The sequence below is a fragment of the Saccostrea echinata genome, unplaced genomic scaffold, assembly GCF_033153115.1.
Source record: "Saccostrea echinata isolate AGI-Se365-2 ecotype Australia unplaced genomic scaffold, CSIRO_AGI_Sech_v1 ptg000064l, whole genome shotgun sequence".
NCBI classification, from domain to species: Eukaryota; Metazoa; Mollusca; class Bivalvia; order Ostreida; family Ostreidae; genus Saccostrea; species Saccostrea echinata.
This window is the reverse complement of record NW_026889813.1, coordinates 4,810,660-4,825,738: the sequence shown is the minus strand read 5'-3', so window position 1 is coordinate 4,825,738 and position 15,079 is coordinate 4,810,660. Positions and strand designations below refer to the sequence as shown.

The 15,079-nt window shown below is 35.1% G+C and overlaps 2 protein-coding genes across 2 annotated transcripts; one reads left to right on the top strand and one right to left on the bottom strand.

The window, feature by feature from the left end:
• Positions 1-1,361: 1,361 nt before the first annotated feature.
• LOC133175690 (multiple epidermal growth factor-like domains protein 10) lies at positions 1,362-9,613 on the bottom strand. Its single transcript, XM_061310799.1, has 8 exons — positions 9,058-9,613; positions 6,629-6,874; positions 6,377-6,536; positions 5,975-6,144; positions 4,937-5,182; positions 4,384-4,555; positions 4,038-4,204; positions 1,362-1,636 (listed from the first exon to the last, which is right to left on the bottom strand). Exons 1-8 carry the CDS (start codon positions 9,611-9,613, stop codon positions 1,362-1,364), a joined length of 1,992 nt encoding a protein of 663 aa, XP_061166783.1.
• A 3,277-nt stretch (positions 9,614-12,890) lies between these two features.
• Positions 12,891-14,387, top strand: LOC133175689 (uncharacterized). The gene has a single exon (XM_061310798.1). It carries the CDS (start codon positions 12,891-12,893, stop codon positions 14,385-14,387), a length of 1,497 nt encoding a protein of 498 aa, XP_061166782.1.
• Positions 14,388-15,079: the final 692 nt, after the last annotated feature.

Below are 15,079 nucleotides of genomic sequence, written 5' to 3'. Positions count from 1 at the left end.
TGTGATGGAAAAATGCACTAAAATATTTGAAATAGAAGGACAATTGAAAACATTTTTTTTACTAGATAGGTTTTTTAAAACTGATTTTTTTTATTGATTAAAAACAGAGTGAGATAACTCTTACCAAAATTAAAGGTCATAAATTAAGACAAATCCCACCCTTACATGGTAATAGTAATAAATGGGAATTATGTCTAAATATACTGAGTATTCAACACCTACACATCTGTCATGTATTCAATTTCATTGAATCTGTTGCTATTAGGGATGGAATACCTTATCTTCTTTATTGATGATTCAACATCCAACTTCTTCAGCTAGCTTCTGAATGCCTGGCTTTCCCAAAGCTTTGGCTTATATACCCTTTGGTTTGGCTAGTCCATTCCAAGGGTTGTCAGGTCATTGCGTTATATGAAGTCTTCAATGTATTTTACTGAAATGGCCCTTAACCATTACACATAGATATACCTATGTATGTAAAACTTTGACCCACTGTTTTGCCCCCGCCCTACTCCAGGGGGTCGTGATTTGAATAAACTTAAATCTACACTATCTGAGGATACTTCTGTATTAATATGACTTATAATGGCTTAGCTGTTCCTCAGAAGACGATTTTTAAAGACATTTCCTATATACTCCTATGGTAAACTTTGACCCCCTCTTGTGGCCTTGCCCTACCCCAGGGATCATGATTGGAACAAATTTGAATCTACACTACCTGAGGATACTTGTATTATAAAAATGACTAATCATAGCTTTGCTGTTCTCAAGAAGATTTTAAAGGCATTTCCTATATATTCCTATGTAAAACTTCGACCCCCTCTGAAACTTGTGGCCCCGCCCTACCCCCGGGGGTTATGATATGAACAAACTTAAATATACAGTATGTAATTAAACTTTTCACAAAAGTTTCATTTTCTCTTGCCCAGTAGTTCTTGAGAAGAAAATTTATAAAAAGATGCCACCAAATTTTCACGAATTCTTAATTATCTCCCCTTGAAAGAGGGCATGGCACTTCCTGTGAACAAACTTTCCCTTCACCAAAGGATGCTTTTGGTAATTTTGGTTGAAATTGGCCCAGTGGTTCTTGAGAAGAAGTCGAAAATGTTACAGACGACGGACGACAGACGGACGGACGCCGGACACTCTTCGTTCAGAAAAGCTCACTTGGGCCTTCGGCTTCGGTGAGCTAATAACAATAAAATATTCAAATGTGACTGACAAACTTTTATTATTTTATAAGCATATAATCCATTAAATCTGTAGAAAGATACATAAAATTAATAAAATATTCTGATGTGAGATTACATACTTTTTTTTCATAAGTATACATATACATGTACCATTAAATGGAAGAGAGTTTAGAAAAAAAGAAAGAACAATTGATTTAAAATGGAAATGTACGAACCGATACACGATGACGTTGGTTTGATCCCATATTTGCAGTAACATGCACCTTTTTCACAGATGGATGTTGTTAGTTCACACGTGTGATTCCCTTTACGACAGGAGCAAGTCTGGCCCTCAAACCCATCCTTACACTTACACTCTCCCGATGTTTTATTACAATAGAGAGTGTTCGACTGAAGACATTGGCAATTTATGCAATCCCTTCCAAATGTAAATGCTGGGCATTCTAAAAAAGATATTGAATTATAAAATGTCTTTTTTATTTAACCAAACAGTCGAATTTTCTTGAAAGAATATTTTCTATATAATAGCGTTTCTCCCTCATTAACTGAATAACAAATTTTAATGCTTAAATATTTGTTAATGATCTAGCAAATTATTTGATTTGAACAAACATAAAATTGAGTTAACTAAAAAAAATGTGAATATCTGAAAATATGACTAACATGGCCTTTTAATGGGAAAATTTTGCTCAAAGATGTTTTTTTTTTTCTTCATCTTTTTAAATCTTATCCTCAACAAAAAGTTGGCTCAGCCTTTTGAATCCATTAAAACTAAATTCTATTCTGTAACTTGTCTATATTTAAGAGTACAAAGAACCACTATCATGTACACGATACCTTAAGGTGGGTCACACGTCAGCTTTTGAGAAAAGATTTTTTCAGAATTAGTTATTACAAGTCAGTTTTTATATCATGCTTGAATTAAACAATTTGAATTATATAACATTTAATCTAAAAACAGCTCACAAAATAGTAAAGAAACAAAATTTATGGGGGACTATTTCAGTATTTCTTTGATGGAAGGATGTTTAGAAGAAAATTCTTCAAATGTACACATCTGTTTCATTTAATATCTTGAAACTTTAGCCCTAACCAATTTTACTTAAAGAAATGTTTTCGTTATTTATGCTAGGGATATTATTAAATATAGGTTTCTATTAATATTTTTAGAACAGATTTTACATATTCACTCAACAGACTTTGCAGAAAGAAAATAGCTTGGTAAAGTCAAGAAAAAAAATTACATCTTCTTATTTCTGGAAATTAATTATTTTGAACAATTATCTCAAAATTTACATCAGTAACCCCATTTTTTCTTTCGTTTTTTAAACTATACGATACTCTCAACTGATAAGCACTTAAGTCATAAAATTAAAGCTTGATACATGTACTGGAAAAATGTTTATTGCCAGTTCTTTTAGTGAAGAAAGGTCACACAATAATTTACGCGCATTAATTTGTAGGATTTTTCTATAACAAATATTATTCAAACTATTTACATCAAATAAATTTATAATCATTTATTGCCATGTTTACATTTGGTAAAATATGAAAACGTTACAGTAACTAACCTAAAATTACAATTTAAGGGCAAAAAGGTCAGGTTAATTTTACCATTGCTTAGTAAGATGCACATTGACCCCCAAATTTCTTTACAGTTTTGAGACATGCTCTTTGAGTTGTTACCTAAAATTCACTTTTCAAAAGCAGACTTTTTTTGTATTCATATGAAGCAGAATTTGTCCAAAATCTTGTACGTGAAAAGAAGAAAACACTTGCTGTGGCCTTCAACTCGACATTTAGATATATCGACGACGTATTGTCAATTAACAATGGCTATTTCCGTTCTTATGTCGATACGATATATCCTTGTGAACTTGAGATAAAAGACACCACAGAGTCTGACACATCTGTTTCATATTTGGATATTTTACTTGAAAAAGACGTTAATGGTAATCTAACAACCAAGCTTTATGATAAACGTGATGACTTTAACTTTTCAATCGTCAACTTCCCTTACTTATGCAGCAATATACCTTCATCGCCTGCATACGGGGTATATATCTCTCAGTTGATTCGATACGCAAGAGCATGCTCTACGTACATGTATGTACAATTTCTAAAACGAGGTAAATTATTGACAAATAAGTTGATGAAACAAGAATATCATCTGTCTCGTTTAAAGTCATCATTTCGTAAGTCCTATGGTCGATACAATGACCTTGTCAGCAAATACAATTTATCATTGAGTCAAATGCTGACTGACGTTTTTCACACTAATTGTTATGCCATTATTTACACACTGAATTGTCGACGAATTTTTCCGTTATTTCCCGATTATGACAAGGAGCACACGGCGGGTGTGACCGGTCGGCAGGGGATGCTCACTCCTCCATGGCACCTGATCCCACCTCTGATGTTTGGAGGTCCGTGTTTGCTCTGCTCCTATTTTGTATTGATTAATGGACTTTTGAGCTTGAATACTGTTCGTTATCTCCATATATTTCATTGATACAATTTTTGTCATTAGTGACATACCTTAATCAAAATTAAACAATCCAAACATCTTGAAAACAATTGACAAGCAGATATACAGATGAAAATATATTATACTGCAGTCCCCCATGGTTCTTACGCATATGGAAAGTATAAGATTATAAGATAAATTATGTTTTTAGCTATGTCTGTAATTCCTTTATTTCTTTCCTTATAAGGTATATTTTATTGTGTATACAGTAGTTGTTATACATGGGTGTATTTCTTCTCTCTTTATCCTTCTTTATACAAGGGTGAAAAATAACAAAAGCTTGGGTTTTTTTATTTTTAGCAAGCATATATAAATACCTTCACCACAAATGATTCCAAGATCTTCATGATGTCCACAATAAGCAGTGGTGGAAGTATAACACTGAGAAACAGTGTCTTCTGTTCCGCCACACTGTATGTAGCCATAATGTATTGGACCGCTACCTTGGCCATAATATGCCTCTTTACGGAAATCTGTGTATATGCTGTCCATACAAATAGATAGAAACATCAGGAGAAAAAATATTACTTCAAACATCACCATAATTGTTATCATGTTAAAGCTATCTCATACCAAATAATTTTCAGTATACATATCAAACACTGATAAATGCAATCCCCGTTGTTTGTTTTTTACATCTCGTAAAACAACGTTTTGCTTTACCTTGGCAGCCCAAGATTTCTACACATGACCTTGGTCATTTTACTTCTGGGATAGGCGCTGTCATCACAAACCGTTCCCCAACTTCCGTTAACGTAAAGCTCCACTCGTCCAGCGTAGAGTTTCTTTCCGCTGCTCGTTACAGTTGTCGATAGATTTGCAAGCCGTATTGGATCTAATAAATAAATTTCAACAAGAAAAGTCGTTCTAGTGCACAATGGAAATAGGTGTTCACTGTCCAACATGAAATTCAATGAAACTGGGACCCCTCGGAACTTAAACAACAACTTGAAGACATCACTACAAAGTTCTGTATTTGCATCAATTATTTAATTTAACATTTAATATTAATTCCCTTCCGTCATGCTAATCTGTTGAGAAATCACATTAATATGCTTAATAATATTACATAGAAAGTGTTAAATAAAGGACACGTATGCATAAAGGGCGCAATATAATCATGCTTACTATTTAAACAATGGAGTGAAGGGTTGACTAGTACCTTACTCTTTTGAAGAAAAAAACCTAGCCAAAACGAGAGAGAAAGAAAGAATACCTGTACAATTGTAATTATTCCTTCCAACGAATTTAGTTTTGCAAAGACACAACGGTTTTCCTGATTGTGCATGGCATTCTGATACTGTATCATTGCATGGATTATTTCCCTGCAAGCAATCACAGGTGGCGCCACTGTAGCCTGATTTACATTTACATGCTCCTGTGGTTGGGTCACAACTGTCTGAGTTGGTTCTGTTACATGAACAGAATGTACACCCTGTTCCATATCTCCATTCCGGACATGCTTAAAAAGTGATTTGTAATATTTAGTAATTTTAAGATTTCCTATTTACATGTATGTATACTGCATTCATTTCACTTAGTATCAATTTCAGTTGAAAATATAATGACTTTCTAAAATTTCTAAAATTTTTAATTTCAACTGGTATATATCGAGATATCATGCATCCATGAAATAAACATGTTTGTTAGCAGAGATTTCATGAATATTCATTATCGAAAAATCTCGAATGACCACAAGTGATAACCTTCCAAAGAATGAATTGGACCTAATGAAGCAGCTTTTTTTTTGCATATGAAATCTCTTTTAAAGCAATATGACATGCATTTTTGATAATTTTATTCGCCTTGAAAATGTGTTTTTACGAAAATTCTCCATATATGAATATTTTTATAAGACTAAAATCTAGCCGAAGAAAGGTTTGTGTAATAAGGTACGTATACATGTATATATATCAGAAGAACAAAGTTTTCTACTGAGTTTAATAACTACATATTAAGTTAGTCTGTAAGCAATTTATGTACTTGCCTTTCTCTGCAAACGTACTTTTTTATGTGCAAGAGAGAGAGAGAGAGAGAGAGAGAGAGAGAGATTAATTCCTTTTTCTTTTTTTAAAACTCTTTTTATGTTAAAATTTTCCATTATTAATATACATTGTCAAACGGCTACATTTTGTGATTAAATTTGAAAAGAACATTTACTTCACCAAATTGATTACTGTATGTGACTTTAGTACTAAGACGAGTCATAGTCGTGAATTAGCTCTTAATATATAGACCAAGTAAAACACATCACCTGCTAAGCATTGAATCCCTACAGCTATGTTACACTTGAGTGCAGGCGCCACGGTTATGTTACAGGCTTGCAGAGAAGTTTCTGTCCCTTCACATGATGCCTCAGCTATTTCGTAATCTGGCAGGTTAGTTTTGGGAATGTATTTGGAAAAATATGTACCGATATGCACCCTTGAAGTATAGAAGAAAATTCATTAGAATCGACACAAATTTGGATATAATTTCTTTATCACCTGCCTGCATTTCCTCGTTGATTGTATCAAGTAAGTTTAAAATTCAATAAAAACAAAACAAACATTGCATTTTCTCCCCAAACTCATTCAAGGAAGTACTTCTTATGTTTTCATTATGTATGCATATCGCATATCTCGAATCTTGTTTCCATTTATTAATTTACACTCACTCTGGTAATCCAAGTTGTCTGCAGATAACGTTGAGTACGTTATAATTAATTTCTGAAGGCCTAGAGCTCAATATACACAAGGCATTCCAGGTCCCGTTACTGTAAAACTCGACCTCTCCTCTATCCTTAGCAGACCTTTCTATAAACCGCAGACCAAAATCTGCAGAAAAACCAAAATACTTTACTTTCTCTTTAAAGCTGGGTGGATATCTACGTTAAAATTATTGATTTGTTTCCTTAAGTGTAACGTACCTTTACAGTTATTCTTGGGTGTTGGTGATATCCCTCTTTTACAAAGACAAACTGGTTTACCGTTGTTCAAATGACAAAAAGAGGTTTTGGAATCACACGTGTGCTTTCCAGTCTGACAGTCACATGTTTCTCCAAAAAACCCGGCCTTACACGTGCAATTTCCAGTAACTCCATCACATTTCTCTGTGTTGTTCCGATTACAGTAGCATGGAAGACAATCGTTACCATAACGCCATGCAGGGCATTCTTCAAGACAAGAGAAAAAAGACCGCAAATTACATACTGAGTTACTGTAAAAGATGTCTATATTTGAAATATCTTCAGTTTAAACTTGTGTCTTGTAATCTGCTGCAAAACTAAGGCTAAATCTTTTACTCGCCTGTTTATGTCATTGAAAAACCAGCGAAATAACGCTTTGAGTGCCATATACCTGATAAGCCTGCCAGACCTCCAGGAGCAAAGATATCGAAGGAGATTTAAAAAAAAATTAAATGCATTTTCACTTTATGATCGAAAGAGTGCCTGAATCCCTGTCCAAAGGGACATGAATTTGTCAATTTAAAGAAATGCATCCTTTTTTTTTAAATCATATATATGCACTAACATTGTAGTTTGTCTGCTTAATAAAATTTTCAAAAAAAAAAATGCCGTTTTGCAATATCTTTAATAGAGCTCCATCATAACAATAGAACCCATGACCCTGGGGTTTTGAATTTCACAATTCAAGTAGAAACATCCTTGCTCATCAAAACCATGCACTTAGTTGTCTGCTAAATATACAAGGGAGACTAGAAGATATACAAATAATTGATGCCTTTTCACTAAATGATAAATAGAGTCCTGCTCTAACTCCAGAACCCTTGACTCTGGGGCCATGAATTTCACAATTTAAGAAGAGGCACTTATGATAACCATGCATTTAGTTTGTATACTTAATAAATTGTGAAATAGTAAATCATTTTTTGAAATTAATACTTCTTCCCTATCATCAACAGACCTTCGCCCTGTAATCAGAACCACGGACCTTGGGGCCATAAAATCAAAAATTTAGATTAGAAGCACCCTAGTTCATTAAACCTATGTACTTTATTTCTCCGCTTGTATACAGAAAGAAGTTTTTTTTATAATGAATAAAAGCATTTTCATTAAATTAATTTTTAATTATGAATAAATGCATTTTCATTAAATATTTTTTTTGAATAATGAATAAATGCGTTTTCATTATATGATCAATAGAGCTCGCCCTTTCATTAGAGCCCCTGTTCAAGGGGCCATGAATTTCAAGATTTGGGTAGAGGATTCATGCTAATAATATGATTTCTTGATGTCCAGTAGTAAAGAAGATTTTTAAGTCTGCATCTGTTTTGATGGTTTTAGTTGCACCCCTCAGGCACCAAGGAGGGGGAAAGGGACCTTGAAATTCTTTGCCCCCCTTTGCGTACAAATGTTACTGAGTATTCAACAAATTGGTCTAGTGGTTCCAGAGAAAAAGCAGAAAATGTTCACGGACGATTAAAGATGCACGACGGCGGATGAAAATAGATTGCAATAAGTCACCTGACTCAGGTGACCTAAAAAGGAAACAAAAAAAGAAGGGAGCTAAAAAAATATTTCGTAGTACTTTTTATAAAAATAAAATACTAGTACCGTCCTATTAAATATCATTCAGAGAACGCCTCAAACAAAACAAACTTATCCAGAGTTCAGTTATATTAACAAAGACAAAAGTCCATTGTTATTCTCTCAACGTCTCTTTCTTTTCATTAATTGACAATCTTCAAAAATATCCGTGGTAGAAAGTATGAGATGAAACATCATTCTCAAGTACTACTTTACAGCATGTCCTTGTGTCAAAGACTTTGTTGGAAAACTCACGTGCAAAAACATGCATGAGTGTAGAAAAAATTTTCTTTTTTCTAAATTTAAGAGACATTCTTAAACATTTAACGTGAAATAACACTCTAGAGTAGTCAAAAATACTCTGAAAAAGTCAATCATAAACAAACCCAAACCGGGGCTATAAAATAAGCTTAATAGTTCGTCCTTCGATATCGAAGATGACCATAATTTCACCTCGCCTGTTTCTATGTTTTGTTGTGAGTGCGGAGATGGCTGACGAGTCCAATCTTCGCATGGAACGTCCTTCCACAAACTGGACAAGAAGGTCCGGATGGAATGTCGACAGACGCTTCCCTCTCTTTGCGCTTTTTACGTTTATTTTCTGCCAGGTTGATGCTCTTTTCCTGGTACAGGTTTGCCCCCATCTTCACGCTTGAGCGCCAGGCACTGCGATCAAGTGCTAGGTTTTCCCATGTGGTAGATTTAATATGGAACAGCTTCACTGACACTTTTAGGGAATCTTTGTATCGTTTTTTTTTTCTGTTTTTTTTTCTGACCACCCCTGGAACGTGTACCATTTACAAGCTTACCGTACAGAAGCTGCTGTTCCATTCTACGAACATGTCCAGCCCAACGGAGTTGACTTGAGCGTAGCAAGGTGTCGATGCTGTACATTTTTGCCCGGTTTAGAACCTCAGTATCCGGGATTTTGTCTTGCCATCTGATGCCCAATATTTTCCGGAGACAAACTGTGTGGAAGTGGTTTAGTTTACTTGTGTGTCTCTGGTACACCGTCCAGGTCTCACATGCGTAAAGTAGAGTTGTCAGTACAACTGCTCTGTACACACTAAGCTTTGTTGCGGAGGTAATGCCTCGACGGTCCCATACTGCTTTGTTTAGGCGACCAAAGGCAGAACTTGCTTTAGCTATGCGTGAGTTGACTTCATCGTCAATGTGGACATTTCTGGATAGTGTGCAACTAAGGTATGTAAACTTTTCCACAGGACGCTCAGATTTGATGTAGATGTTAGGCACAGTGTAAGAGCTGCTTGGTGCCGGTTGGAACATGACTTCAGTTTTCTTAGTGCTTATTGTCAAACCAAAGTTGTCGCAAGCATCCGAAAATCTGTTCAGACTTGTTTGCATGTCAGCCTCTGTTGATGCAATTAGGGCGCAATCGTCTGCAAACATAAAAATCCCTCAGTCTTTCAATGTGGACCTTGGTCTTCGCTCTCAGACGTTGCAGATTGAAGACTCCCCCGTCCGTACGGTATCTGATGTCAATGCCTGGATCATTATCTGAGAAGGCATCTGTCAGCATAGCTGTGAACATCAAGCTGAACAACGTTGGGGCGAGAACACAGCCTTGCTTGACCCCATTTGTGACCTCAAAAGGAGCAGATTGGTTGCCATCATCAAGAACGTGGGCCTGCATGCCATCATGAAATTGACGCACCATGTTGATGAATCTTGGTGGGCATCCAAATTTCTCCATTATTAACCATAAGCCTGTTCTGTTGACGGTATCAAAAGCTTTTGTGAGGTCTACGAACGTTGTGTATAGGCTGCTGTTCTGTTCCTGGCATTTTTCCTGTAGTTGTTTGGCAGCAAAGATCATGTCCACTGTTCCATGGTCTGGACGGAACCCACACTGATTTTCTGGTAGTAGCCCATTTTCAAGGTGGCGAAGAAGTCTGTTCAGAATTATACGTGCAAGAATCTTTCCAGCAATGGAAAGGAGTGAAATTCCTCCGTGGTTGTCACAGGAATTTATGTTGCCTTTACGCTTGTAGAGTTGGACCATTGAGGCATCTTTTAGGTCCTGTGGTAGGGTTTCATTTTCCCACATTGACCGGAAGAGTTTGATCAATTTCTGAATCATCAGTGGTCCAGCAGATTTATAAATCTCGGCTGGAATAGCGTCGACTCCAGGAGCTTTGCCTGTGGACATTTGCTTTATAGCTTTCAGAGTTTCCGTGGTATATGGAGGGTCGTCAAGTGCTGTGTCGAATGGGATCTGAGGTAGACGATTTATGGCATCGTTGCTGATTGAAGATGGCCTGTTTAGAACCGAATTGAAATGCTCTGCCCACCTATCAAGAATACCAGGCTTGTCAGTAATGAGTTTGGTGTGGGAAATGCGGGAAAATGAAATCCTACCACAGGACCTAATAAGCATAAAACTTAGATGAGCTCACTTTTGACCCCCGTCTCACTTTTGCTTGTAGGGAATGGGGCATCATAAGGGATTGGGGAGCCGTTTGGGGAACATCTGTAACGGTTCTCGTTAAAATTAGCTCTAGTTGAATGTATAAATGTTACATATATTTGGGATAAAGCTTCGACTGTGTTTAAAGTTAACATTCAATGGAAAGACATTGTTATTGGTTTTTATTTTAAATGTAACCAGAAAGCATACTTTTTGAACAACTTTATTTCCTTTACTGCATTAAAAATATATAAATACAAAATGCTTTTGTAGGATAGAAAATCTTTACAAAACTGAATATAATATTGTACATCATATAAAAAAATCTACTGTGTTTTGGTGTAAAGAAATAATAAAGTTTTGCAATTATGCACTTAAGGACCCTCTATTCACCAGAGGAAAATATTTTTTGGACATAGAGAAAATTACAGTATGTAAAGGTGTAAGTATTGAGATTATCTATCACATTTTCAACAAAGGGTGCTTTGCATTTACCCCCAGGAAAAATGTTCAAAGACAATGAAGTATTGATGAACAGAAATCAGTGTTGTTTACTTAAGTGGGCAAAATACCTGCAAATGAAGTGTTTTGTCTATTCATCTTGGCCTATTAATGTGTTATGAATGCTTGATTTGATCACAAATTAAGTAATAAACTGTACATTTCAATTTATTTTATTCTTAATCAAAGGGCAGATCACTCTATCTGCATAAAAATACCACAAAACCTGAAATCTCTAGTGCGCAGTATATAGAGGGCTCTTAACGTAGATATTATTGAAAAGTTGATAAAATAACTGTAATTTTTAATGGTCTGTACACAAGAGTCTATAAAACTCAAAAATTTTGATTATGTTAACACTATATATGAAATGAACTTATTTTTATAAGAAAAAATTAAATAATTCCCGCTGCTAGACGGTTTCTGTCTCTCTAGTAGTGCTGCTGAAGGGGAACCCAAGGACTGAGTGACTGTGTGTTGTTCTCCCCTTTTGACGGCAATGAGAATGTATGTACATACAAATTTAAGGTAGGTCGCGGGTTTGCTTTTGTCATCAATTTCAGTACACAATTTCGACGATTCGAGCGGTTGTTTTGTGCACATTTGATTATGACGTCAGTTTCGTCACAAAGGCGACGTTGCATTGCTTCCCGTTTATTTCTCTGAAAATTACTTTAACAATAGAATCTAGTCCGTACGAAGAGTAGAAAGTACATGTTATTGTCCGATATTGTATTGTCGTAAATGTATGAACCCAGAGTATTATAAGTTTGAATTCTGCTCTAATTATATATGTAATGTATCAGAACAAACAAATAAAACATAATAAATGCGATGTAAAATTCAAGGAATAATTTATATTGAAAATGATACGAAACTACTAAAGGTCAATCGAAATGAGTCAGTGTTAAATTAAATATATGGCATGCAAAATGAAAGTTACCGTACATTGCTAAGCCGAAAAATTGAAAGGCTGTATTATACACGTATTATACACCCGGCATATCGGACCTTTATGACACTCTAAACAGATATTAATATACTAAATGTATTACGAAATACAAGTATCAAATACATTTTTTTCTATATAATAAAATTAAGCTGTCTGTATCTAAGCTGAATGCAAGTATTTTACATTTTGCCGATGAAAAATTGATAAAGAAAAAAACACAATGAAGAACAAATGTTTGAGAGTTTGGACTATATACTGAATTGCGATTGAGATAAAAAGAACATTACCGGTACCCCCCCCCCCCCCTCAGCAGTGGGTTTTTTTTCTTTACCGATTTTGAATGAAGTGATAAAATTCAAGTGTTATACTTGAAATCTTAATAATGAACTTGAACATCCTAACATTACTTGTATTAATTTCTTATCAATCGCAGCGTTGTCGCTGCATATTAATAGTCCGATTCCGCAATGGTTATTTTACGTAAAAAACCGTTTTCGAGTTTGATATTTATAATGCGCAAGGCGCTTCCGGGGAGTTCACGCTTTACCTTAACGCTTTAGTGCACAGAAAAACACAGGTAGGACCAGCGCTATTTATAGATAATAATGACCTAGGACGTTTAAATATTATCGACTTATGTCGAGGACGAGGGTTTCATACCTTGCCGACCTGATCTTTTCCTGATTTATAGATCGACATGTTTGATTTAAGAAAAGAAATGTACAGTTTATATTCATGGTATTTGTTATTTTTCTTTTAGCATGGGTAAAAAGTATTGTTGCGTTCCACTGTGCCATAATACGTCTACTTCTGTCCAGCAAGACGGTTCAAAAGTCATTCTCCATAGATTTCCCATGTCCCAGAAAAAAGCGCATATCAGACGTCAATGGATAAGCAAAGTAAAAACTGTTAGGGCTAATTTTATTATAAGCGATAGTTCAAGAATATGCAGTGCTCATTTTAAAACCCCTTTCACAGACGAATCCATTCCAACAATTTTTCCATCAAAACCAGTAAAAGAAATTAAAGAAAGAAGACCACTGACACGGCACACTGATTCTACTAGCAACATTACTAATTCAGAGACTAGTTCCAGTGACAGTACTTATCCTGATGAAAAAGGTACATCAGTTGACTGTAATGAAAATGAACCTGTTAAAGAAAATACCTCTGAACAAAACATTTTACCTGAAACAACAAACACAGTACATAAAAGTACCAGTACAAGTCCCTACAACATCACATTTGATGTGGGAGTACAAGCAGGTCACTCTTTCTGCTCAACCAATGATGCTGCTGTTCCGTGTGATTTGCCTCGAATGGTTTATGAAGACATCAGGAACAGTGATGAAAAAGTTCGCTTTTATACAGGCTTCCCTACATTCCAAGTTTTATGGTTGTTCTTTTTAACCCTTCTAAAACATGGTGCAGAGAAATTAAACTACTGGGAAGGTGAAAGACGTTCAATGAGTGACAAGCAATATCATCAAGACGGCCATCAGAAACCAGGGAAAAAAAGATTTCTACGACCCATAGATGAATTCCTACTAACATGCATGAGACTCCGACTCGGACTGAATCAAGAACATTTAGCAGACATATTTAGAATTTCAAAAACTAGTGTATCAAGAATATTCAATACTTGGGTGAACTTTATATATGATCATGCTAGAGGTTTAATTGCATGGCCTACAAGGGAACAGATACTTGCTAATTTACCAAGACACTTTAACGATCACTCAGATACTCGTCTAGTAGTCGACTGCACTGAATTTTTTGTGGAAAGACCATCATCTCTCGTAGCTCAGTGGTTAACTTGGTCCGAGTATAAGCATCACAATACATTCAAAATACTTATAGGGGTAACACCAAATGGGATGGTATCATTTGTATCTAGGTTATGGGGAGGGAATGCATCTGATAGGCACATAGTTCAAAATGATGACTTAATACCTAAATTGTCCCCGGGTGACGTTATTATGGCAGACAAGGGTTTTACCATAGAAGATTTACTGCCTGCAGATATTGGTTTGAATGTTCCTCCTCGGGTGTCAACTAAAAGTCAAATGTCTTCATCAGAGTTTTTTAAAACTGCACATATTGCCTCAGCTAGAATAGTAGTAGAGATGAAAATGGAGCAAATTAAGAATTTTCAAATTCTGAATTCTGTATTACCTCTCTCAGAAGCACATCTGTCGGAACAATTAATTGTTATATGTGTGTCATTAACCAACTTGTTACCACCTCTTCTACAGTAAAAAATAAATTTATGCAGTTACTGTTTAATACTTGTACAGAATAGTATTGCCTACGACACAGCATTATATACATGATATACAGTAGTTGTGAATAGTTTTTATTTAGGGATGTTCAATATGAGGCTTCAGGATTACATGTATTAGTTAAACATCATGCGCTTATATAAAATCTTAATAATGTTTATACATGTATATATTGAGCTAAAGAAATTAAAGTTGAACTGTCCAAAATATAAATGTTATTCAACATCACCATTAGCTTTGTGATCCACCCTTTGTTGTTTACTAAATATATAGAGAGCTGTGTTCTGTACAAGTTTAGAATAAGGGTAATAAAGATTATAACAAAATTTTGTTTTTTTTATTTAATACAGTATATATCCAATTTCAGGCATGGTTTTCAGCATAAAATAAGTTTCAAATTGCCCAAATATAAACATTAAAATTTGTCCATGCAATCAGTATAAAGAAATACTACGTTTAACTCTACTGGTAAACAGTTCTGGTATAATTCCACTAAGATAGAATGCTTTCAATTTTGGTAACATATATTTCCAAATTTCAGGTGAAAAAGTTATTCTCTGAACACTTATTCCTCTCTTTGTCCATACAACAAAGTCAACCCATTCAAGTTCATAAATAGCTAATTGTCCTTGTATTTGATACATGTAATTATGTTTTTCTTTCAGAAA

Coding starts and splice junctions, on each gene's coding strand:
- LOC133175690 (XM_061310799.1), bottom strand. CDS start 9,613: ATGCAAACAAGTCTGAACAGATTTTCGGATGCTTGCGACAACTTTGGT. Junction 6,875..9,057: donor GGAACAGCAGCTTCTGTACG/GTAAGCTTGTAA, acceptor CTTGTCTTGAAG/AATGCCCTGCATGGCGTTAT. Junction 5,183..5,974: donor AGGGATTCAATGCTTAGCAG/GTGATGTGTTTT, acceptor TCACTTTTTAAG/CATGTCCGGAATGGAGATAT.
- LOC133175689 (XM_061310798.1), top strand. CDS start 12,891: ATGGGTAAAAAGTATTGTTGCGTTCCACTGTGCCATAATACGTCTACT.